The sequence below is a fragment of the Lissotriton vulgaris genome, chromosome 6, assembly GCF_964263255.1.
Source record: "Lissotriton vulgaris chromosome 6, aLisVul1.2, whole genome shotgun sequence".
Lineage (NCBI taxonomy): Eukaryota > Metazoa > Chordata > Amphibia > Caudata > Salamandridae > Lissotriton > Lissotriton vulgaris.
In genome coordinates, this window is record NC_141694.1 from 773,180,633 (window position 1) to 773,205,023 (window position 24,391).

At 42.8% G+C, this 24,391-nt stretch overlaps 1 protein-coding gene across 1 annotated transcript in view; it reads right to left on the reverse strand.

The window, feature by feature from the left end:
- The window catches only part of LOC147707966 (amine sulfotransferase-like), a 249,662-nt gene that overhangs the window by 19,608 nt on the left and 205,663 nt on the right, over nucleotides 1-24,391 (reverse strand). Inside the window, exon 5 of the mRNA XM_086926771.1 lies at nucleotides 8,158-8,284. Within this exon, the coding sequence (XP_086782897.1) occupies nucleotides 8,158-8,284 (127 nt within the window). The remainder of the gene's footprint in view (nucleotides 1-8,157; nucleotides 8,285-24,391) is intronic.

Sequence of the window (24,391 nt, forward strand, 5' to 3'; positions counted from 1 at the left end):
CTTGACTCCAGTGGCGTGTGAGCACGAGACCCACATCTGGGCATACCCTTCCCACATAGGGTGAACAGCAAAACACACAAGATGATGAACGGAATGTTGCACGATGGCAAAACATTCACCCCCAGTCACAGATCTGGGCTTAATCCATCGTTATTTTGCTCACCAAGCCACTCCAGTTCAGACATGGCCATATGCAAATCAGTCTTGACCCTGTGCCTCATGGGAACAGCCCAGACCGAACTGCCAAGCCATGTCTTCCCTGGACCTGAATCAAGCATCCTAGGACCAGTTTCTGGCTATCAGCCGTCTTCAGCCAGGATATCTTGACTCCAGTGGTGTAGTGAGCACGGGACCCACGTCTGGGCATACCCTTACCACATAGGGTGAACAGCAAAACACACAAGATGATCGACGGAATGTTGCACAATGGCAAAATAACGATGGATTAAACCCAGATATGTGACTGGGAGTGAATGTTTGATCTAAATTTTGCCCACAGTTAGAAATGGGAAAATAAATTGATGTTTTCCAGAACATCGCAATAGAGGGGTTAAATAAAATCAACACAAAACAATTCAAATGTTGAAAAAATAAACATTATACCAAGACAAGAGAACACTGGGAAATTCTATTAGATCTTTAATGGGATGAGAGCATCATCATAAGGGGGAAATATTGTCATCCTAAGTCGAGAAAAATATATAGCAGAAGCTCATAGGCAATTGAACAACAAATATCAATACAGAAGATTAGTTAAAGGTCCATCTGCAGAGTGTATGAATATTTTTTATTTCATGGCCTAGGTCTTTTAGATGATGCTGAATATATATGTATTTGAAGAACACTCATTCTGTGTTGCCTACGAGTTATTTCATACCAAAAATACAGAAGGATAAACTAAACCCTCCCAGAAGACCTACTGTCAGCTCTATTGGTTCATTACTCGAAAACACTTCTAGGTTCATAGACATTTTCCAATTTCCCTATGTTATGAATCTTCCTTCTTATCTGAGAAATTCTCAAAACTTTCTAAACAGTATTGATGGAATACCATGGAGATCCAACTTCTTGATAGCTATAGCCGATGAGGCCTCTCTGTATACTTTGATTCAGCATGTAGATGGAATTAAGGCCTGTGAATATCTCCTTAGATCTCATTCTATTTCATTGCTGGAACACTCCAAAATGATACTGGCAATTAATGAATTTCTGCCTCCATCATATTGTCTTCATGTTCAACAACAGTTGTTTCTTGCAAGTACAGGGTACGTCAACCTCTGCAAAATTAATGATGGGTAGGTGGGAGGCGGAGGTCATAGGGAATGAGCACAATTTGAGAAGAATGGATCAGGTGATTATATTCGTTCATTACATCAATGATATGTTTATCATCTGGGAGGGAGAAAGGAGTGATTTAGAAGAGTTCATAATTTCCTTGAATGACAACCACCAAGGATTGTGTTTCGGTCATGAAATTAATGTGTAAGAGATCCATTATCTGGACATAGCAATCTATATTGAGAACAATAAAATCTGCACTAAGATCCATCGTAAACCAACTAGTAGCAAAAGTATTCTCCATTCAAACAGTGGGCATCCGGGGAGCATGTTCCCTATGGCGAGTTCCTCCAGGCAAGGAGAAATTGCTCAAAGATTAATGAACTTTACAAGCAAGCCGATGTGATGTATCAAAGGTTCAAGACAAGATGATAACCGGACAGGGTCTTAGATGATGAATTATTAACAGCAAAATATAAAAAGAGTGAGGAGCTTCTAGTCCCAAAAATTAAGATTCCCAAGGGATGGAGTCACACCAGACATCATAAGATACATAATGGACTTTGATAGTTCTAATAATGAAATAAGGGAGTTGTAACAGCAATATTGGAAGCCCCTCAAATTACACAATATACTTTGAGACTTAATACCTGAACACCCACACATAACATATAAAAAACTGCATGATTGGGAGATCTAATAACTAAGAACCACATGAACCCCACAAATCCTGGGAGATCAGGGATTTTAAACTGTTTGTCTGACAAAAAGAAGGAGTGCAGGAGATGTTTTAAATGTCGCCTGCACCATGGCTGGAAAACAACAGAATTTGTAACTCAACATGGCAGAACTTAAGAGATCATGTAATGGATAACTTGTGAAACCACATGTGCTGTATATGTGTTGGAATGCGTATGTGGTAAGAGATATGTGGGCAGTACAGAGAACAAACTAAAGCTTGTCATTTTGCAATGCCTACGAGTAGTTAAGAATAAGGACCGTTGTTATACGATGACAAAGCACATAAGGGAAGTCCACGGAAGTGTTGTAAAAGATATTACATTTATGGCATCCCAAGCATTTTTTTCAAAACCTGAGTTGGTAATAAAGAAGTGGATTTACAAAGAGCAGAATCTATGTGGATTATTATAATGGGAACAGAGCACCCATGGGGTTTGAAGCTGAATGCTGAACTGCATGTGCATCTTTAGGCATCTCATGTTACGCAAATAAGAAAGGAAACCACAGCAGGTTCTCTCTATTTGGATGCTTGAAATACTCATATCCATAACACCGACACCTGCAGGATGAAGTCAACACATTCTCATGATACAAGTTACAATACCTGTGGTACATCAGGATTTGAAAATATGCCATGTGTTGCTGGAAATTGCATTTTATGAGATGAGGAACTTTTAAGTCTTGGCTCCATCCATATGTATATGTGTGGTTTGTTTGAATTCTCCAATGGGGTGTGCTTATGCTTAGCAAATGCACTTTGTTGATATGTAATGCGATTACAACTTTGCATTTTAGACTCATCAGTACTGTCTGTACAGTAATACGAATTTTGCACTTCTTATTATCGAGTCATGGTATATTTTAGACTGTTTTTACAAATGCACCCTATTTGGTTCTGAGGCACTCCTAGCACTTAGCCCTTTCAAATCAGTATTACATTTCGTACCTAAAATAGTGCATTGCTGACACCTGTACTATATTACTGTTGCATTCTCGATAATCTGGACATTTGTGTTTATCAGGAACCATGTATTTTGGAAAATGGCATTGCAATTTATAGGCGCTCATATATCAGCTGAGCGTATAACATCAATAAAGCCAATTTTATCATGCATAAGACATTCTTTTGGTTCTATAAAGGCATTTTCTTGATTCTGAAATGCTGCTGGCACTGAACACTTTAGATGCAAAATAATGCTGCTATTTCCTTTTGCAATAATTGGAGTAGTTGCCATATGCAGATTACTGAATAGTTCGTATATGGTGTTAAAAAATGTTAAAACACGTACTGTAATGTTTCTTAAAATGATCTATGATCTGGATAAATGTATTTATCAATCATGAACCTTGAAAAACTTGATTGAAATTCAGGGGTACTCTGTTTACCAACTGAATAAGTAATATAATTTTTTCATGTGCATGTACTTTTCCTTAGGTTCTATATATATACCTTCTTAACATCGAGAAGCTGCAGATATTGAGCACTTTAGATACTAAGGGGGTGATTAGTATAGCGGGCGGATCGCCACCACCCGTATGGCGGTGGCGATCCGCCCGCCAAAAGTCACCGCCCACAAGACTTTAACCCCCGACACATTACGATGGCGGGGGCGACCCCGGCGAACGGGAAGACCGTCCGCCGGTTTCCTGCCGGAAGGCAATCCGCCCGATTGCCTACTGGGCGGAAAAGCGCAGCAATAAGGTGGCGGTGCCTGTATTACTATGATGGCAGAGAAGTGCCTTTCAATGGCGGTGACTCCGCCATGGAAAGGCATGCAGTTTTTCTTTGGGGGCCAGTTGCGGGCCCCCAGGGTCTTGGAGGGTGCACATGGGGGGTACCTATGGTACACCCCTGCATTTGCATGCACAAGGTGGCAGGCACCGCACAGTGCCTGCCACATTGTGCATGCAAATCAAGACATGCATATATTGTATTGTGGCGGGTCCTGCTTCTAGCACCGCCTGCCACAATGCAATGTATGCGGGATGCCACTGCCACCGTGGCAGTGGCATCCTGATTGCCGGTGCGGGAGCCGCACCACTGGGGGCCGGTCGCAGCACCGCTAGAGTGGCGGGCGGATGGACGTAAGTCTGCCCGCCATCCTAATAGGCCCCTATGTTATGCTGTTGTCATAACTTCCCACTATTGGTGAAATAGTTAGACGCAAGTGATTGCATAATTTGTATATGGTATTAAAGTGTCTTAGGGCCAGAAGTACAACGTGCAAAATAGAGCTTCGCAAAATGCAATTTATTTGCGACTCGTGAGTTGTGGGTTTATAGGGGAATAGGGTAGGAAGTAATTTAATTATAGTAAATTAAATATTAATTTTTAGGAATTATTAATAATTTTTAATTTTATTTTGCGTTTTAGTTCTGTAGCGGGTTGTGGGTTTATAGGGGAAGAGGGTGGAAAGTAATTTGATTGTAATTAATCAATGATTTATGTTTATTTATTGGTATTTATAATTACATTATTGTTAATTAATTATTAATTGGTAATTAATTTTTAGTAATTAGTATTGAATTTTTATTAATTGATTAATTGATAATTATATTAATTGTATTAATGTATTATTCGGAGCGGGTTGTGGGTTTATAGGGGAATAGGGTAGGAAGTGTTTTAATTGTAAGTAAGTAATTATTGAAATTATTTTTGTGTATTGATATTTAATGTACTGTTAATTATTAATTTGTCAAATATTTCATTACTTATTGATTGTTGGTATTGAAAATTAATTTGTTGGTAATTAAATATTCTTAGGTAAGTCTTTTTTTATAATTAATATGTATTGGTATTTATAATATTTCATTATTAAATAATTTGTAATTGGTAATTAATGTTTAATATTTTTGTATTGATATTGATAATTAATTTCTTTATATTTGATTATTAAATCATTACTTTCTCTACTGTTGCACTCTCCAGAGTGGGAATAGTATTTTTTACCCTCCTGCTATCCAACACTTTCCCTACTGTTGCACTCTCTGGAGTGGGAATAGTAATTTTTACCCCTACGTTATCCAGCACTTTCCCTACTGTTGCACTCACTGGAGTGGGAATAGTAATTTTTACCCCTATGCTATCAAACACTTTCCTACTGTTGCACTCTCTGGAGTGGGAATAGTAAAGTTTACCTACCCGCTATCCAACAATTTCCCTACTGTTGCACTCATTGGAGTGGGTATAGTAATTTTTACCTTCCCGCTATCCAGCGCTTTCCTTACTGTTGCACTCACTGCAGTGGGAAAAGTAATTTTTACCCTCCCACTATCCAACGCTTTCCCTACTGTTGCACTCACTGGAGTGGGAATAGTAATTTTTACCCTCCCGCTATCCAACACTTTCCCTACTGTTGCACTCACTGGAGTGGGAATAGTAAGTTTTACCTTCCCACTATCCAACCCTAAATATATTTAATATTTTTCAATATTATTAAGTTAACATATATATGTATTAAAAAATTACATTAATCATTTATTCATTTTAAGATTATTTAAGTATGCTTAAGTATGATTTACTCAATTATAATCATTTTTTTACATTCCTTTTAAGACATTTAAGAAATTCCTAAATAGCAAGTTGCAAATAAATTGTGACTCACTATTTAGGAATTGTACATAGCCCTTTCACATTTTGCATGTGCAAACAGGTCGCAAACTCGTTTGTGCATGCAAAATAGGGTCGTACATCTGGCCCTGCTCGTTATTGCTCTTTTATTGCTGTGGGCATTTCGCACTTTCAAATTTTTGGTCATTGAGGAATTTCATTGTCCATAGGAGATATCCGCTTTGCATGCAAACATACGCCAGGATGCCACATATATATTTCTCTCTTAGAATAATCAGCTCTTTGAATTAATGTGCTTTTTCTGGTTGTATATAATCATGCGTTCATAATGACTGGCACAATTGCTTGAAAATAAGGAACTTTGAGGATGACATTTGGAGTAACAATAGTTTATAAGGTAATGGTAGATCACTAGTAAAGCTGAAGCAAAGATAAAATGGAGGGAATCAGTTATGTTATGTTTTCTCCCTTGATCTCAAATGTTTTATTTTGTCAAGTCTTTTTAAACTTAAACTTAAAATGGTGGCCATCTTGAGACATGATAAAAAGAATTAAGTTAGCGATCTAGATGTTCCTTCTTTGTAAGGAAGGTGGTGGGAAGGCTCTTTCCTTTTCTTAAATTGTAACTCCACACATTTCAATGCCTAATAGAGTTGGAGCAAAGATGCTGAGTAGGGGTGCGTTACATTTGTGGAATTCGATATTACATGTATGCAAAAGTTTGGTACAATCACACAAAATTACACACAATTTTGCGTAACTGAAAGAAGAAATGGAAATGAGCTTTGAGTGAAAGCTGAGAAATAAGCCTGCCACAGAATGCAATAGGTAACTCCATAAATATGCCAAAGGAATTACAATAGGGGCAGTTAAGCAGTTGCCCCACTCACACAAGCTCGCTCTACATTCCCTGAAATATTAAAACAGTGAAAGGTTGAGAGCACTACTGGCCAGCAAACCACAGTTTACACATTTATGAACCATTTAAATGGCAGTACTTCATTTGAGCAGACTTCACCTTTAAAATACACAGGGGCAGATTTTCAAGCCCCTTGCGCCACTTTTGCGTCGCTTTTCCCATGTTAAAAGTGATGCAAAAATGGCTCAAGGGGCTTGTAAATCTGCCCCACAGTGTTTAATAATTGGTTGTTCCATAACTGACAATATACACTGCTATACCCAGAAAAGTGAAGGTTAAATTGACAGCGACTGATTCTGGCTTTTTAAAATGGGATTCTCAACATCTTGAGCACAGTGTGGTACACCTGGGTCGCAAAATCAACACATAAGAACTCCAAGACAGTGCCCCTTTCTTTTACTGGCCCCCTTGACACGGCCATTGCTGTTAAGATGTTCATGAACCTTTAGGTCAAAAACCTTAAGTAACATTGAAGGGATACAAAAGTAAAAAAAAAATTAGATTATTATTCTCGGTTTTCCTCTAGTACCTTTAAAGCTCTGCTAGCAACTATGTGTTTCTATATTGGTATCGCTTTGTTTTTTTATTTTATCTCTTCATTTCAGATGTGTTCGAACTTTGCTAACATTATACTGTTTTTGGTGTAAATATTCTAAATATACTTGCGATATTGTTAAAAGACTTCCTTGCAACTGTGATGGCTGTAACTATACTTGCCTCTGAAACTTACCTTGATTAAACTTTAGCGGCTCACCCATTTCTACCACAGTGCCTAATTCATAATAGAATAAGTGCTGGAATCTCACTCTTTCGGGATTTTCTAAAATCCTTGCTTAGTTTTCCACAGTTTTTCCAGCTTTCTCTTCCTCCTTGTTTCTCTTTTTTTTGTTTTTTACACCCTTGCTCTGGGTGAAAGACGGATGAGGAAAAATATGTGCCGGTCCCCAAAACTTAATGCATGTGGCCCTACCTGCAACTACAAGCACAATTAAGCACTGATCTACACAGAGAGTCGAAATAGCAAAGCTGAGGTCCAGTATCTGTTATGGCCTTGTCTTTTGGGACCTGGTTAGTTTGGACACTCAATCTCCTCCCTTTTTTGCGAGTACAGTTGCCTTTGGACTTCATGCTATCGACAACTCACTTAGCATTCATCACTAGCCGTGAGATGTAAGTCTGGAACTTGGACACCTTATTGTAGTATAACAGTTTTCACTGTAATGCATCCTCCAGTAGAAATGGATCAGATTACGAGAATTTAAAAGGTTGAGTTGGCAACTTTGAGTCCTGTAGCACTAAACTAACTGTGTAAACTGAGTCACTTGGAGACCTCAGAGACCTACACTGCTTTTTGAATTGTTTGTTGAGGTACCAATCTGGGAACATGGGAAAAGGATCTCCCTGAGACTGATGCAATCCCAATAACTTAGCACCTCAACTCAGAACACCACATCGACAACCACCTGCTCCTCGTATTACAAATTTTAAAGAATTCCCGTTTATCTGCTCTAAATTGAAAAGTTAGTTCTGTCAGGTGGTAATACTAAGATGAATATTGATTTTAGACAATGTGAACACTGTTGAGTGTTTTAAATCAACTCAATTCCTTAATTCATAAACAAGTAAAACATAAAATAGTATAAATTACCTTCCCCTTCACAAAATTTCTCCATGAAGTGCTCAAAGTTTGGTGATGGTGTAATTGAAGGCACCATCTTTTCAAAATAGTAAAACGAAGTTAAAACATCCTTAGGGTTTCTGGTTACGTAGATAACCTGCAACAATACACATCAAGGAGTAATGCAAATAGCTGTTCGTTCTAGCAACTGTTCATTAATCCCATACAACTGTTTTCCCCTTCCAACTTGAATATATGCATTTGATATCTCAGTCCATTTCCCTTGGCTGTGGAATAATTTGGTTTTGTAAGGCCATAATGACACTGTCAACATTATATTTCCCAGGTACTATTTTGAGGGAAAGGTAGAGTTCAACAACATAAAATAGTGAAATAAAATGGAGTATCTCAACATTTTAAACAGCAACATGATCAGTGTTAAGAAGTGTGTGCAAAGGCCTTATTTGCAAAGCGATATGCAGATGTTACCGGATAAATTCCATATTTATGTTGCTGAGTTAAGTATAAAAAGGTTGATGATGGCTCTGAACTTTCAAATGACAGTCCAAGCTTACTGTTGTATTACGAAAAATACACAATATATATTTTCATGAGACAATGAGCGCATGGCCAGACAGGTCCTACATGTCCTCAAACATGTATATTGCTATTTGTTTATTAGAGTTATTTGAAATTGCCATTTTCGTTCCAGAAAAGATCAATTCATTTATTTGTCTAGAGTAGGGCACAATAATTTTAATTTGTAAAGGTCCTTTTCTTGTCTCTGAAGAACTATGAATTTAATTGTTATTTGAAGATTGATCACTCACTTGCTAAATCACTTAATGAAAGTCTCTGAGAAGAGGTGTACGCCCGATCTAAAGAAATCATCAGCCCGAATGATGAAAAGGAAACTTGGGCTTTCCAGATTTCCTCGAGAATAACAATGCTTTACACTTAAGACACAGAGGTCAAAGGAGGCTTTTTAATAAGGAAGAAACACATAATATATTTGAAAAGGATGCCAGGATTTCCAACACTCCGGGTTCCCACATCATATCAGTGCTGCCATTGCCTCTCCCACCATGGCCGTAGATCATGCATCAAAGTTCTGACGGGCCCTTTCTCACAGTTGTTAAACACATCTAAGTGAGGTGCAACCTGCCTTAGAAATCTATAGACCAAAAAGATCCACCAATGCCAATCGCTATGAGCAGTGTTTGAGGTGTCTATTATCAAACCCTGCCTTCTCCCAAGAGTTCTGCTCTAGCATGGCTTTTGTGGTTTTAGGAACTATTTTTGTGTAACTCACTGGAAGTTTTTTAAAACAACAGTTCGCATGAGAATGCAATGTTCTCTGGTGCAGTCTTTGTGTGAGTCACACTCTAACAATGTTGGTGCCTCGCAAACCAAAGGCTCCTTGGAAAGTCCCAGCATGGAAACAGGGTCAGGCTGGCCTATAGGGCAATCTCACAGTACCAGAAGGGCTAGTTTGTGACGCCAGAGTGTGGGCCGGTCTTTTGGCTGTTTGTCGGCTGCAGGGTCGTTTTTATTGTTAATTTCCCCGACATTAAAACAAAAAATTCCTTCAGCCAGTGCAAATCCATGCAGTCTTCCATACCTTGCAATACACATACACAGAGTGCCTTTAAAAGTCCAGAAGGGCTACAGTTTGCAAGCATGGACCACTTTGTAGGTCTCGCCTAGGCAGCGCATGCGCTGTCCAAGAGACATGTAGTATCTAGGATATGGGCTTCGAAAAAAGCCCATCTTTTTCATTGGTTCCTCCTACTGTCCTTTAGAAATGCTGGCTTATCACTGGTGAATGCACTTAGTAGTCCCTTCTTTTGTTCTGCCCTCGAGACTGGCCCTGCTACATGAATCCTTTCACTATGGGCCTTATGTTTTCCTTCAGTGCACTACTTTGTCTTTTGCTCTTTCCTCCCTGCTGCTCACAGTTCACGTAATGATCCTGCCGTTCCAAGAACAACACCTCTCCCACCGCTCACAGCTTTCTGAACAGCTGCTCTTCACTCCCTTTCATGGGTTTCATCTGCCTCCTCCTCCCCACAGCTGCCTCCCGTAACAACCATGACCAGGAAGCTGAATCTGTTATAATCAAATACTGCCTTGTTTGTACTATGTGCCTTCCGGTGACATTTCTGGATCTGCTTTGCTCACCAGTGAGTACTATTCTAGAAGCACACTCTTGGTTTTCCCAGACAGACTTTGTGTAGCCCAGGCTATCCCCAGTGGTGTAGCAAGGTCAGGTGGTACCTGGTGCGGAAAATCTCTTGTTGCCCCTGACTTGACAAAATGGCAAAGATATGTGTTTAAAACACATATTTTTGCCATTCCGTCACCCCCTCAGTGATGACACTTGTCACCCCCCTCAGTGATGACCCCCGGGGCGGCCTGCACCCACCATACCCCCTTCCTACGCCACTGGCTATCCCCAGACAGACTTCTGCTTGGATGTTGAATCCCCAAAATGCCAGAATTAGCAAAAGTGACGTAAGGTGTCCCTTGATCTTTGAATGACATTGAAAGCTTGACTTCCTGTCTCACCCTTACCCTCTCTAGAGCCTCCTGTGTACTGCTGAAGGTCCGAGGAAGTGCAAGGGAGGAACTCTACAGGAAGTAGACAGGGCTCCTATCTTCGTATACTTCCTGTTTCTTTTACTGCCTTATTGAACTGGGGAGCAAGAGGCGAGCACCAGCCTACTTGCTATCCAGGGGCCTTTATAGGTGAGAGACGAGTGGGCAGTGTGAGTTACTGCCCACATGTGTAACTTCCCATAGGTGGCTCACTCATATAACTACACATTGCTGTGGTGGAGACCATAGCAGCCCTTGGAGGCTTCCGACCATCCCCAGTGAAGCTGTCTAAAGCGCTAACATGGAACCCAGGGTCCGCTGCCGGAAGGTCCAATGTCCTGTCTGGCACCTCCAGCAGCCCTGCTCTTTTAGCCTACACCACAGCGCATTCTGGAATTTGAGGTTTGGCTTTAACTAATGGGGTTGACGAGGGATGTTGTAAAGTCATCCTTCTGTAAAATTGTTGCAATGCCTGTAAATCTTTCGCTGCACTTTTGAACCTAAGCGCAGCTCCAATCATGCTTTGGTGCATTGTATAAACAGTTGTGCATTTTTGATTTATTCCAAGGGCAGCTCCCTTCCTCAGTCTGTCTCAAACAGCCGTCCTCAGATGAAGCCCCAGTGCAGGGGGAAAATGTGCTGGGAGGAATTCAACAGTAATTTTTTTTACAGTTTTATATGGCGTGAACTCAACCCAAAGGCACTGGAGTACATTACATGAGCACCAGTTACATTACACAAGGACTCATTCATTTTTGGTAGGCACCGGAAGATTAGGTGATTTGCAGAGAATCACAGGACGTTGAGCCGCCACCGATATTCGTTTCCAAGTTCTAAAGTCACCAGCTTTGCCCGTTATGCCACATCCTAGTAAACTACAGCTCCCAGAATGCAGTGTTTGCCTCAAACACACTAGAGCGGATGCGGAGCTGCTTAGCCTTGAAGTGATGTGTGAGAAATGCAGTGTGCTGTTGACTACAAGGGATTTCTGAAGGTGGCAGATCTGGCATGAGGCCACTTGGCCTGGGGGCCTGAAGTAATTCAGACGCCCCAGGTAAACATATGAGTGTATAGCAGTGGAAGCCCCTCTAACTTGGAGCTAATAACCATTTTGTCCACATCCGGCTTTGGGGTAATTTACAAAATAACGCCTTTCAGAGGCGCTTGCTTTCCTCAGGATGTTGAACCAAACCAAGGTCGGGACAGTAACCTGGTCATCCATTTCCAAAGTCGGCTGCTCTGAACGTCCAAACACAGCCTCCCCCACCCCCATTCCCTACTGATGAAATAAGTGGTGTCGCAAAATCAAATATTTGTGATGTCACATGTGAGGCCATGAGCACTGTGCTGGTTGGGTTGTTAGGAGTGAGTAACTAGCTTTATTTGTAAATATGTACTTTTTCTGGGTAGGATTAAATGAACACTTACCGTTCTCCAGCCGAAGTTAACTAACTCAGCTTGTGCCTTATGTTTATGGAAGATCATTTTTTTAACAGGAATAATACGCTGAAGCTTCTTCCAGCGAAAGTTATGGAATTTGAATGAAATACACCTTCGTCATTCCTTATGCTCTACTTACAGGGCAGGATTGCGGCCTCAGGTCCTGTGCAGATGGCACACCATCTAGTGTGCATTCAGGGCTCTCTATGCCTGCGCCTTCTGCGCATTAAACAAAGGTCAAAATTTGTCGAGCGCAACATTCTGCTGTTTGGCAAAGAGCTCCCCCTCTGACTGTGCTATGTACTCACGGTATACAGCCCTCTGTGGTAAATAAAATTACCTGGTACTTAATTTCTATGCGGTAAAGTTCAATAAAATAGCTCAATCAAAATAAGAGACACAGAGTCCGTGGCATCTGAGTTTTAAGGGGTTTTATTCCATAAAATGGAATTGGTTCGAACCAGGTAGCATGATCCATCACCACGAGGGTTCAGGAAGGGAATCATGGACATGTACAATGATTTATTAACAGTACACAGTATATATAGTATCATTACAGTGGTGATGGGTTCAGAAGGCGTAACAGCTGAAAGAAACAAGATAAGAAACATGTGCGTAACAATATGTAATCAGAAGGCGTGCACAAGGGTGTACACGGAGGTGGGTGCCAGAAACGTCACATAGAAGAAAAAACATTTCAGCATTTCAGTCATAGAAGTGACGCAAGTGGGTGGATCCCTAGAAGAATCCTGCAGTGTCAGCAGAAATATATGGCAGAGATGCGCGCGCAGCAGCATGACGTGTGACTGACGTGGAACTGGAGGGTGAAGGGGACTTGACATTTAGCGCTAGGATTAGAAACAGAAGTCTGGTGGGTCAGATCGACTTGTTCCTAAATCATATCTGGTATTTTGTGTTTGGAGAACTGTATTATCTAGAAGGAAAGGTCTCTTGGGCAGAGGCTATTCTATACTGACTGCTAATGCGTGCATATGTGTCTACGTGTAATGCGAGGGGCCATGGGCCTACCATGGTAACAGGAGCTATGAATTATTTACATGGAGACAGAAAGGCCGGGCCCTTTACTCTGCAGCTGGGGGGATGTTTACCTAAACTACTGGACAAGAATGTATTTTCGAGGAGCGGAGCAGATAACTTGAAGGCTGAATACAGTTTTGGCAGGCAGTCAGGCAGAGCCGGGCACCACTTGCCGCGCAGGGAGTAAGTCAAAGTTCAGGGATGCAGATGCAGGTCCAGGCTGCAGCTTTCAGAGGCAGAAGTCAGGAAAAGGCTCGATGGCAGAAATCAGGGCCTTCGCCAGAGCCATGAAAACATGAAAGTGCACCATGTAAAGACAGTGGCACGGCATACTTAGGAACTGAATTATTGATCCATTCATGGCGGATCTGAAAGAGGACATGTTAACGTTGGACGCAAATGTATTTGCGTCTTCATAGCGGGTTGTGGAGGGAACTTACATGCACTTTAAGCACGTACATGGAGCCGTTGGGGTACGTAGTAGGGGACACAATTGAGCATAAAAATTTATATTACCTCATTCCCTCCTTGTCCCCTACGGACCCTTCATGATATATCAATCTTCATTAATCCATCTATTTGTTCATATAACATCATTTGCTCTTCCTTTTTCTGACGGGAATTTGAACTTGAACTTGAATGGGGAATACATGATGTGGCGCACAAGCCGCATATCGCCGGCCCACATTGTAGACATAGGCAACAACTGAATACTATGAGAAGGGCTATTCCTAGGAAGGATAGGACTTTCCATCTCCAGGTGGATAATACGCTCCAGAACCAACCGGACCAAGTCCAGGTGCCTGGATTCTGGTGTATCTGACTAGCAATTTTGTGAAGACGGGTAATGGCTTTATATACTGAAGGTGCGTTTTGTGGAATGAAAATACAGCAACTCGATCCGATGACTCTACAAGCTCCGCCCCTATCGGCCAAGATGACGTCAAGAACAAGACGATTTTGAAGGACAACAAGTCTCATAGCAGACTGTTCCTCTGTTAAGTTGCCTAGGGCGGAAGTAGTTTCATTCACTACTGTTTCAAGGGTTCTGGTCAATCTACGTATCAGTTTACTATTCGAGACAGTACCTAAGTAGGGAAAGAAACCTTTATTGAAATCTGTATATTGCTCCCATGCTGTTTCAGTATAGTCTACAATCGGGAGATCTCTCTTGTGTCTAGTATGTACTAGGTGGGAGTTCCTATGATAGTCAGGTGGGGCTAGAAAAACAGGTGGCAGAAGGAATGCAATGTAACAAGTGCCATCCCAATCTAGAGGTAAACGTATGTATGCTGTATGGCCACAAACAAAATAGGAATGACGGGAAGCTTTGAATGTAGACTTGCCTTTATCACTAAATTCGACTACAGTAGTACATTCGCTATGACCTAGGTGTACTGAACCATTCTTTCTGACACATAATTCACCTTTAACAGGTAATACTGACATAGAAGGTAAGTCTGGCTTGGTTTCGGACTCGACATTCAGAATCATGAGGTTAAGTGTAAAGTTACCTAATCCATATACTTCGTTTTCTAGATCGGTCCCTGTCCTTTTGGGAAGACCCTCCTTGTCAGGGAAACATACTTTGTGCAGAACAGTGTTCAGATTTCCCCATACCCAATTGACTTGGTAAACTACGGAATCAGAATCTAAGGAATTTATTAAACTAAACCATGCACCACAGGAACCATTGTGTGTGAACGGGTACGGAAAGAGGGGCAGAACTCCCTTGTATTTCTGATAGGGGGGGAGTCGGCCACATATCCAACAATTGGTAGCATTGCTGGTCTGATGGGAATGGTGTAACATACTAATGAATGTATTGTTGCGCAGCGCAAGTCTGTATGACAATTCATGCGGGGGCAGTTCACTGAAAGTGTGCTCGACAGTGACATTTGAAGAAGAATGTGTACGCTTGAATATAGGGTAGTATAAGTTTAACAGTATACTTGCAGTAATAATCATAAAGCTCAGAAAAAACATAATCAATAATGTCACTATACAGTGACTGCGGAGAGTTTTACAATATTCATGTTTCTTGAGCTGTTTCTGTCTATCTCTCTCTCTGTCGGGGTCTAACGGGTACATGTCAGAATCAGGTTTAACCGATTCACCTAGGGGAGTACTTAAACAATTAAACTGTCTGACTTGCTAGACCTTAGTTTGGATTTATACTCCTCGGACGGAGTTTTCTCTATCAGGGGAAGTTTAGAGTCACTGAAATCTGGGCAGTCCTTAGAGGGGGAGGGCTGAGAGTCTGTAACTGGAAGCAGTCCATGAAATATCTTGACGTGGCTGGAGTGGAGCCACCCTTTGCGGCCCTCGACCTTGATTGCAGTCCTCGTGGTTAGCAGGACAAGTTTCGGCTCCTGCCAACGGGGCTCCAGCGGACTCCTCCGATCAAAGTTCCTGACGAGAACAAGGTCCCCCGGAATGATCCCATGTGGCTTTACATCGGTGTTGTCGGGAAAGGCTGCAGCAACCTGTGAACGACATGATTGTAGTGCAGACATCAAGGAGGCAAGGTAATCTGTCAGCATATTACAGTCAACATCTGTGATTTTTCTAGGCAGAGGCGTCCCCCACATAATCGGTGGCCTGCCAAAGACCACCTCATACGGGGATAGCCCTGTTCTCGAGTGCGCTACCATCCTCATGTAGAAGAGGGCAACGGGTAATGCAACTATCCAGTCTATGCCCTTTTCTTTACAAATCTTGGCGAGACGAATTTTCAGAGTCTGATTGTGACGTTCCACGAGACCTGCTGCCTCGGGATGTCGGACACAGTGAAACTTCCATTGATAGCCGAGCAGGAGTGATACCTGTTTCATTAACTCGGACGAGAATGGCTGTCCATTATCTGAGTACACGACACGGGGCAAACCGTACCGTGGGAAAAATTCATGTACCAGCTGCTTGGCAGTGGTCGGAGCAGTGTAATCTGGGACTGGATATGCTTCTGTCCAACGGGAAAGTGCACAGACAACTACGAGGACATATTTAAATCCTCGACAACGTTCCATCTGGATATAATCCATCTGGAGGACTTCAAAAGGGTGATCGGGAGGATAAAATCCACCTTGCTCTACGGGAATGCCTTTACCTGGGTTGAACTGACAACAGATCATGCAAGTACGCACTTTCTGTTTTGCTGCTGCTCGTAAATGTTTATTGAACCAGAGATTTTGAATGCTGTCCAACATGGCTTTTTCTCCTAGGTGTGCAGGACTATGTGCTGTGTTAATGATAACTTGAACCATAGAGTCGGGGAGAAACCATGTGGCTTTTCCCTTCGTCATCCATCCCTGTTCTGTCTGGATCCCTCCTAGTTCAGTCCATTTCCTGATTTCGTCTGGTGTAGCATGTGTCTGTATGTCAATTACATCTAGGGCGGGATCCTTATCTGTCATGCAATGAGTTGGCGTCGGGACTATTGTCTTTGTCAAGTCAGGTGTGTGAGTCTGTGCTGTAAGCTTGGCTGTTCGGTCTGCCAGGTCGTTGCCCTGGGAAATGTTGTCAGTGACTTTAATATGTGCTTTACACTTCATGATGGCTATTGCTGTAGGCAAATGTATTGCTTCTAACAGAGCTTGAATGAGGGGACCGTGCTGGATCTTGGCACCGTGTGAAGTTAAAAAACCTCGTTCTTGCCAGAGGACTCCGAAGTCGTGTACAACTCCGAATGCATAACGGGAATCTGTGTATATGTTAACTTTCTTATTCTTGGCTAGAATACAGGCTTGGGTCAGAGCAATGAGCTCTGCCGCTTGGGCTGACAGGGTGTCAATACGATGTGTTTCTATGACATCAGTTTCTGTTGTTACTGCATAAGCAGCCACTAACTCTCCTATACTTGTTCTCATACATGAACCATCCACATAAAGTGTCAGGTCTGGATCTGGTAATGCGGTGTCTGTCAAGTCTTGTCTGGGTTTCGTCGTAATGGTAACAACTTCAACACAATCATGTGCCAAAGGGTCTGTCATATTTAATGGCAAAAGTGTAGCTGGATTCAATGTGTTACAGCGTCTGATTTCTATGTGTGGCTGAAACAATGTCAATTCATATCCTGTCAGTCGTGCTATAGTCAAATGTTGAGTTTGTGTTCGGTTTAAAAGAACTTCCACGGAATGTGGAACTTGTACTGTCAATTGGTGTCCTAACACTATAGAATCACTTTGTCTGATTGCTAGAGCTGTTGCTGCTACTGATTTCAAGCACGCAGGCAAAGCCTGGGCTACTGGATCTAATGTACTAGAAAAATAGGCACACGGTTTGTGTGAACCTGCTTGGTCTTGAGTGAGGACCGACAATGCAGTACCTTCACGTTCTGTGACAAAAAGTGTAAAAGGTTTGCTGTAACATGGTGTCGCTAAAACAGGTGCTTGACATAAAGCTTTCTTTAATTCGTCAAAAGCCTGTGTATGTTCCTGAGTCCAAGGGAGGACAGTCGATGACGCTGCCTCCTGTGTTGTCAACTGTATAAGTGGCTTGGCTAGAAATGCATACTGAGGGATCCATTGTCTGCAATAAGAAGTGAGGCCTATAAAGGCCCGTACCTCCTTTTGTGTTCTGGGCTGTGACATATTTACAATTAACTGGATACGGTCGCGTGTTAGCTGTCTCCCCCATTTGGACAGCAAGTGCCCAAGGTATACCACTTGCTGAACACAGAATTGTAACTTCGAAAGGGACACCTTGTGTCCCTTATCAGCCAGGAAATGTAAGACTGTCAGTGATGCATGTTCACATTCGTGTTCACTTCGAGCGGTGATCAACAGATCATCGACGTACTGGAGTAGGGCAGTGTTGTCAGGCATGTGGATACTGTCAAGTTGTCTTTTCAATGCTTGGCTATAGATGCTGGGGCTTTCTGTGAATCCTTGAGGTGCGCGTGCAAATTTGAAGCTTCGACCATTTAAACAGAATCCGAAAAGGTATTGGCTATCCGGATCAATGGGGACACTAAAGAAGGCGTTCTTCAGATCAATTACAGTAAAGAACGTGGCTTCAGAATCAATTGCAGTCAATAAAGACGATATGTCTGGGACCACAGGATACTGTTGTACAATACATTTATTCAATTCGCGTAAATCGATAACTAATCGATAAACTGGAGGTGCACTCGGATCAGTGCGTTTAAGAATCGGAATGATAGGGGAATTACAGATATTGGAGTCGGTCTCTACAACCACTCCTTGGGCAATGAGCTCGTCAATGATTTTCAGTAAAGCCACTACAGCATCTGGGGGTAACTTGTATTGTCGAATTCGGGGTAAAACAACTCCTGGCTTGAGTGTAACTCGATATGGTGTAATGTGCATACAACCTACATCAGTTGGGCCTTGTGCCCATAACTGTGCAGGAACATTATGTAACCTAGGATCAATATCTCTCAACACATAGTGACCTTTAAAGTCACGTAAAAATAATCTAACTCCTTCCGGAGAACAACATATGACTGCTCCTAGAGCCTTCAGTGTCTTGATACCTACCAAGTTTTCTGGACATGATTTCGTAAGCAATAAGTCTGTAGTTCGTGATAACGGACCAACTGCTAGAGGAACTGGTTTCGATACTTCATTAACAATAGGTTTTCCTGAAAAACCAAGGGAAACATTCTGTGAGCCTGAGAGGGGTGCCCCTGGAACCTCGTCGTGACTTATCGTTGTTCTGCTTGCCCCTGTATCAATCAAAAACTTTCTATCTTTCCCTAATACCTGACTATGTACATAAGGACCCTCTTGATCTACAGGAATCTCAATGAGAGGCAAGCCAACTTCCCCCTCTAGGCTGTTTCATGTGTATCGCTGATACTCGGGATAGTCAGTTTGTGCATACTGGTACATCTGCTGAGTTGCATGTTGTGTTGAGGCAATTGGCTGTTGCTGGGGTACCGCTACGGTCTGTACTGTCTGTTGTGGAGCATGCATAGGCTGTACATTCTGTGGTACGTGTTGCTGGACCTGATCCTGTCTAGGAGGACGCGGTCTCTCCTTAGTTTTGCCTGTTGCTATATTGTATTTTAAAACAGTGCATTCATTTATATAATGACCTGGCTGTTTGCAGTAGTTGCATGTCCCTTTAACGGGAACTGCTGAATTATTGGACTGTGTCATGCCCTTTTTCTGACTGTCAGCTGGAACTGACTGAGCAACTAACATTTTTATTTTCGTGTCTTTCATACGTCTTTGTTCGTGATCATGTTCTTCCCTAATTCTGTTCTGGTGGTACTGTAACATTTGTAACATCTGGGAAGGCGTGTTTGCTTGCCATGTGCTCTCGACTTTTAATACACGATTCTTAACTTGAGGCAAGGAATTCTCAACTAGTTTCGTTACAAAAAGATGTGGGTATGACTCGCTACTTGGTTTCAGGCCACTATTAATAATAAAACATTTCTCAAATCTAGAATAAAAATCACTAGTGTCTTCATCGGGATTCTGTTTGCAGGCTGAGATTGCACCCCAGTCTTCCTTTTTAGTTGACAATAATCTTGGCAAAACCTGTACTAACAATCCTGGTAATGCTTTAGTTTTGTCCCCAAGCCCTAGACCTGGGGTTCGAGTCGTTTCTTCATTCTCTAATGCAGCCCAATCAATCTTTTGCTCTCCCACCTCCCAGTCTTTTTCTTTGAGTTTCTCGTAAATACCGGCAGGCAGTAATACTTTCAATATTTTCATAATGTCGGGATAGGTATAGTCTCCCATAAGTAACATGTCTTTTATTTCTCGGTGAAAACCTGCTGGATCTTTATCATGACTAGGTACTATTTTCTTCATTTCCAATAATTCCATTTTAGATAACGGTGTGTATACGAATACACGTCTAAGGGTGTCATCGGCATTCTGGACTGGATGTACTTCTCGTAAGGGATTCTGTCTGTCGAAGTAAAACATTTTCCTTTCCGGGGGTGGGGCTGAAACAAACTGTGGATTCAAGAAAGCACTATATCTGTGTCGCTGTTCTAGAATTACTTTAATTAGATCGGTACCTAGACCTCTCCATTTATTCATGAGTAGTTCTATTAGTACATCAGATAAGGGACCTGGATCAGAACGTTGGCATTTATACAACAAAAGAAGGTGTTGTATCATGTACATACCAGCCAGTCGCTGTTCGTCTGGGGACAGATTCAAAAAGGTTCGCGCTACTGTATCATCATTATACATACTAGAATTGTCAGCCCATTGCACTGCTGACCTGGCTAATTCTTGTTCATCCATAGAATTGAGTACATGGTACCCCATCCGATGTTGAAGTACTTTATCGGTAGCCTGAAATAGATGTTCAGGCATTTTCGGATTTGACATAGCAGAGTGAAAAAGTCGCTTGCTTTCTGGGCGTAACGTTTTATCAAAGGATCTACCCTTACCTACATAGGCTATCGTGTCTTGACTTATTAGCTGCGATGTTTCTACTGTTTTCTCTGATTCATCCTCCTCCTGGGAGGAGGCTAGATCGTCTGATTCGAGTGGCTCATCTGTTTCTCGACGAGCATGTATATCTATGATTTCTTTACGGATCTTTCTAACCATAGTATGTATACTTTTCTCTCTATCATGTTTACCCTCAGCCATGTTCTGACTCCATCTGTTCAATCTATCCATCTCACTTTGTGGAAATCCTGCCTGATCTTGTTCTCTTATCAAACAATTAACCAAAAATCGCATAATTAGACCTTTGTTCTCAACTTTCTGACGTGACATGGCGTCACCAACACTCTCGGGTCTTTCTCCTGTTCTAATAAAGTGATACATTTTGTCTAGATGTTCTGGCATTTCTGGTAACATTATCAGATAATCTGTAACTCGTCTTAAGCGTAAGGACGCTAACAACATGGGTCCTGACGTACCAGGCACAGTGTCGTATCTACAATCTGTAAGCTGTTGTCTGAGCTGTTCTGCTGTGGCACCTTTAGGTGTCCGCGCCATTGCGAAATCTCTCATTGTCACTCGATGTAACTGCGGCGGGGTTCGAAAACCTCCTGATGCGCCTCCTGAGCCGGAGGCTTGACCATAACCTGGCTGCGTTGGGACCTGAACTAGGCCAATCCCAAAAGGATTAAGCGTATTTATAGGGGGTGCAGGATTCGGGACAGGAGGGACCTGCTGTTGCGGACCCGGGGGCTGCTGATTATGGGGTACAGGTACATGTGGGACGGGTACATGGGCAGGTGCATGAGTATAAGCTGGAGCTGCATCATCCAAATAGGAAGAAAGAAAAATCTCTGCTGCGGTCTTGTGACGCAATTTAGTCGGAACCAATGGAGGGGGCAGATTCTTTGGTACTTCTGGGGTCGCCTTGGGCAGGCCCTCGGCCCGAACTGGATACATGCCATTATTAAGCGTACTTAGTTGTCGGTCTACTTGTTCTGTTCGAACTCGTATACCTTCCTTGACTAATTCGTTTTCTCGAGTCTTTTCTGAATCTTCTCTATGTTTCTCTGCTTTTCTGAATTCTTTTTCTGTACGTCTATGTGATTCTTTACGCCATAATTCTATGGCGTCTTTCTGTGACTGTCGGGCTTTCTTTTTCAATAATGCTTCCTCTACTCTCATGATGCACTCGGCATCCATGTTCCTGAAACAGGCCATCTATATTTCTCTTCTAAGTGTTTGGTATAATCGACCCACAAGTCTAAGTACAGTATGGCATCTAAGCCATGCTTGTGGTACATAAAGTGCCCTGGAGTGTCCCTAGGTGGAACAGGCACTGCTTCTTCTAGAATCCCCTTTCTAGTTCCTATCTGTCGTAACTTACTGAGCAGCGGCATTTTTGAACCTTGATACTTGATACTTACTCGAACTCGAACACCATAAATACAATATACACAGTAATGCAGATCAAACAATCACTCATACCACGACATTAAAACACATTTAAACATTTCGAACAGAAAACCACATATTAACTAGTAACATTTACTTGATGTACTGCTAAACAGCACAGATACACTGCTAAACAGTGCAGACCGGGTCTGTGTACCCAAACCCGTCTCGACCGGGGCAAACTAATGCACCCGTCTAGATGCGTCCCCAGCAACGGTACTCACCGGGAAGCACGGAACAGAAGGCCTCGGAAAACTCGACACTGGGCTGGACCCTGGACCGGACTCGACTCGACTCGTGACGTAGGTACTTCGGAACTTCGGAACTGGTGGGCCTCAAGACACCTCGGACCTTGCACTCTCGGCTGGACTCGGGTCGGGATCCTCCGCACTCCTCACCGCCTCGTCTGGGTGTTGATCGCAGTCTCAGTCACCTCCGTTGGCCTGAGGGAGATACAGGAAATCCTGCAGATGCGCATGAGTGTCCGTCCGGCTGCGGCAGGGGACTAGGCCTGCAACGCACCGCCGGCGCGTAAGGTGGGGGAGGGTCCCATCTGGGGTGCCAATTTATGTGGTAAATAAAATTACCTGGTACTTAATTTCTATGCGGTAAAGTTCAATAAAATAGCTCAATCAAAATAAGAGACACAGAGTCCGTGGCATCTGAGTTTTAAGGGGTTTTATTCCATAAAATGGAATTGGTTCGAACCAGGTAGCATGATCCATCACCACGAGGGTTCAGGAAGGGAATCATGGACATGTACAATGATTTATTAACAGTACACAGTATATATAGTATCATTACAGTGGTGATGGGTTCAGAAGGCGTAACAGCTGAAAGAAACAAGATAAGAAACATGTGCGTAACAATATGTAATCAGAAGGCGTGCACAAGGGTGTACACGGAGGTGGGTGCCAGAAACGTCACATAGAAGAAAAAACATTTCAGCATTTCAGTCATAGAAGTGACGCAAGTGGGTGGATCCCTAGAAGAATCCTGCAGTGTCAGCAGAAATATATGGCAGAGATGCGCGCGCAGCAGCATGACGTGTGACTGACGTGGAACTGGAGGGTGAAGGGGACTTGACATTTAGCGCTAGGATTAGAAACAGAAGTCTGGTGGGTCAGATCGACTTGTTCCTAAATCATATCTGGTATTTTGTGTTTGGAGAACTGTATTATCTAGAAGGAAAGGTCTCTTGGGCAGAGGCTATTCTATACTGACTGCTAATGCGTGCATATGTGTCTACGTGTAATGCGAGGGGCCATGGGCCTACCATGGTAACAGGAGCTATGAATTATTTACATGGAGACAGAAAGGCCGGGCCCTTTACTCTGCAGCTGGGGGGATGTTTACCTAAACTACTGGACAAGAATGTATTTTCGAGGAGCGGAGCAGATAACTTGAAGGCTGAATACAGTTTTGGCAGGCAGTCAGGCAGAGCCGGGCACCACTTGCCGCGCAGGGAGTAAGTCAAAGTTCAGGGATGCAGATGCAGGTCCAGGCTGCAGCTTTCAGAGGCAGAAGTCAGGAAAAGGCTCGATGGCAGAAATCAGGGCCTTCGCCAGAGCCATGAAAACATGAAAGTGCACCATGTAAAGACGGTGGCACGGCATACTTAGGAACTGAATTATTGATCCATTCATGGCGGATCTGAAAGAGGACATGTTAACGTTGGACGCAAATGTATTTTCATAGCGGGTTGTGGAGGGAACTTACATGCACTTTAAGCACGTACATGGAGCCGTTGGGGTACGTAGTAGGGGACACAATTGAGCATAAAAATTTATATTACCTCACCTCGCCCTGTGCGCATCACAGCACACACCATTACCTTTGCTTCTCTGCTGTACTCTGGGCACACATGACATGGCCTACAAGGACTCAACAGAGAGTCTGCGGTAATGCCCTGTACTGATAATGTCCTGTGTGCAGTACAAACCAGGCACAGTCAAAGTGTGTAGGGGCAGGGCATGGCCTGTGACCAAGCAGCACACATACATACAGTCTCCCACACAGGCGCTCCTCCCTCCCTACCAGTGGCAGCTCGCCGTGGGAGTGATGCGGGTTGGTAGGGAGGGGCATATGCCACCCACAGAGGGCGAATGTAAGAGCAGGATGGTGCTGGCAATTCAGGCAGCTGTCGCCCCGTAATGGCTACAGGTAAGAGTGGGTGGAGGCTGCAGGCAGCCCCCCTAGAAACTTGTGCCAACTGGGGCGGACCACTGTAACGTCCTTCGGACAATAAGGACGCTAGTCTCCAGTGCTTTCTTTATAACACCTTTATTTCCTGACCCTTCTTTTTCACGTCCCTCCTCTAACTGACCCCTTTCCTGTTTTCCCTGCTCCTCCCT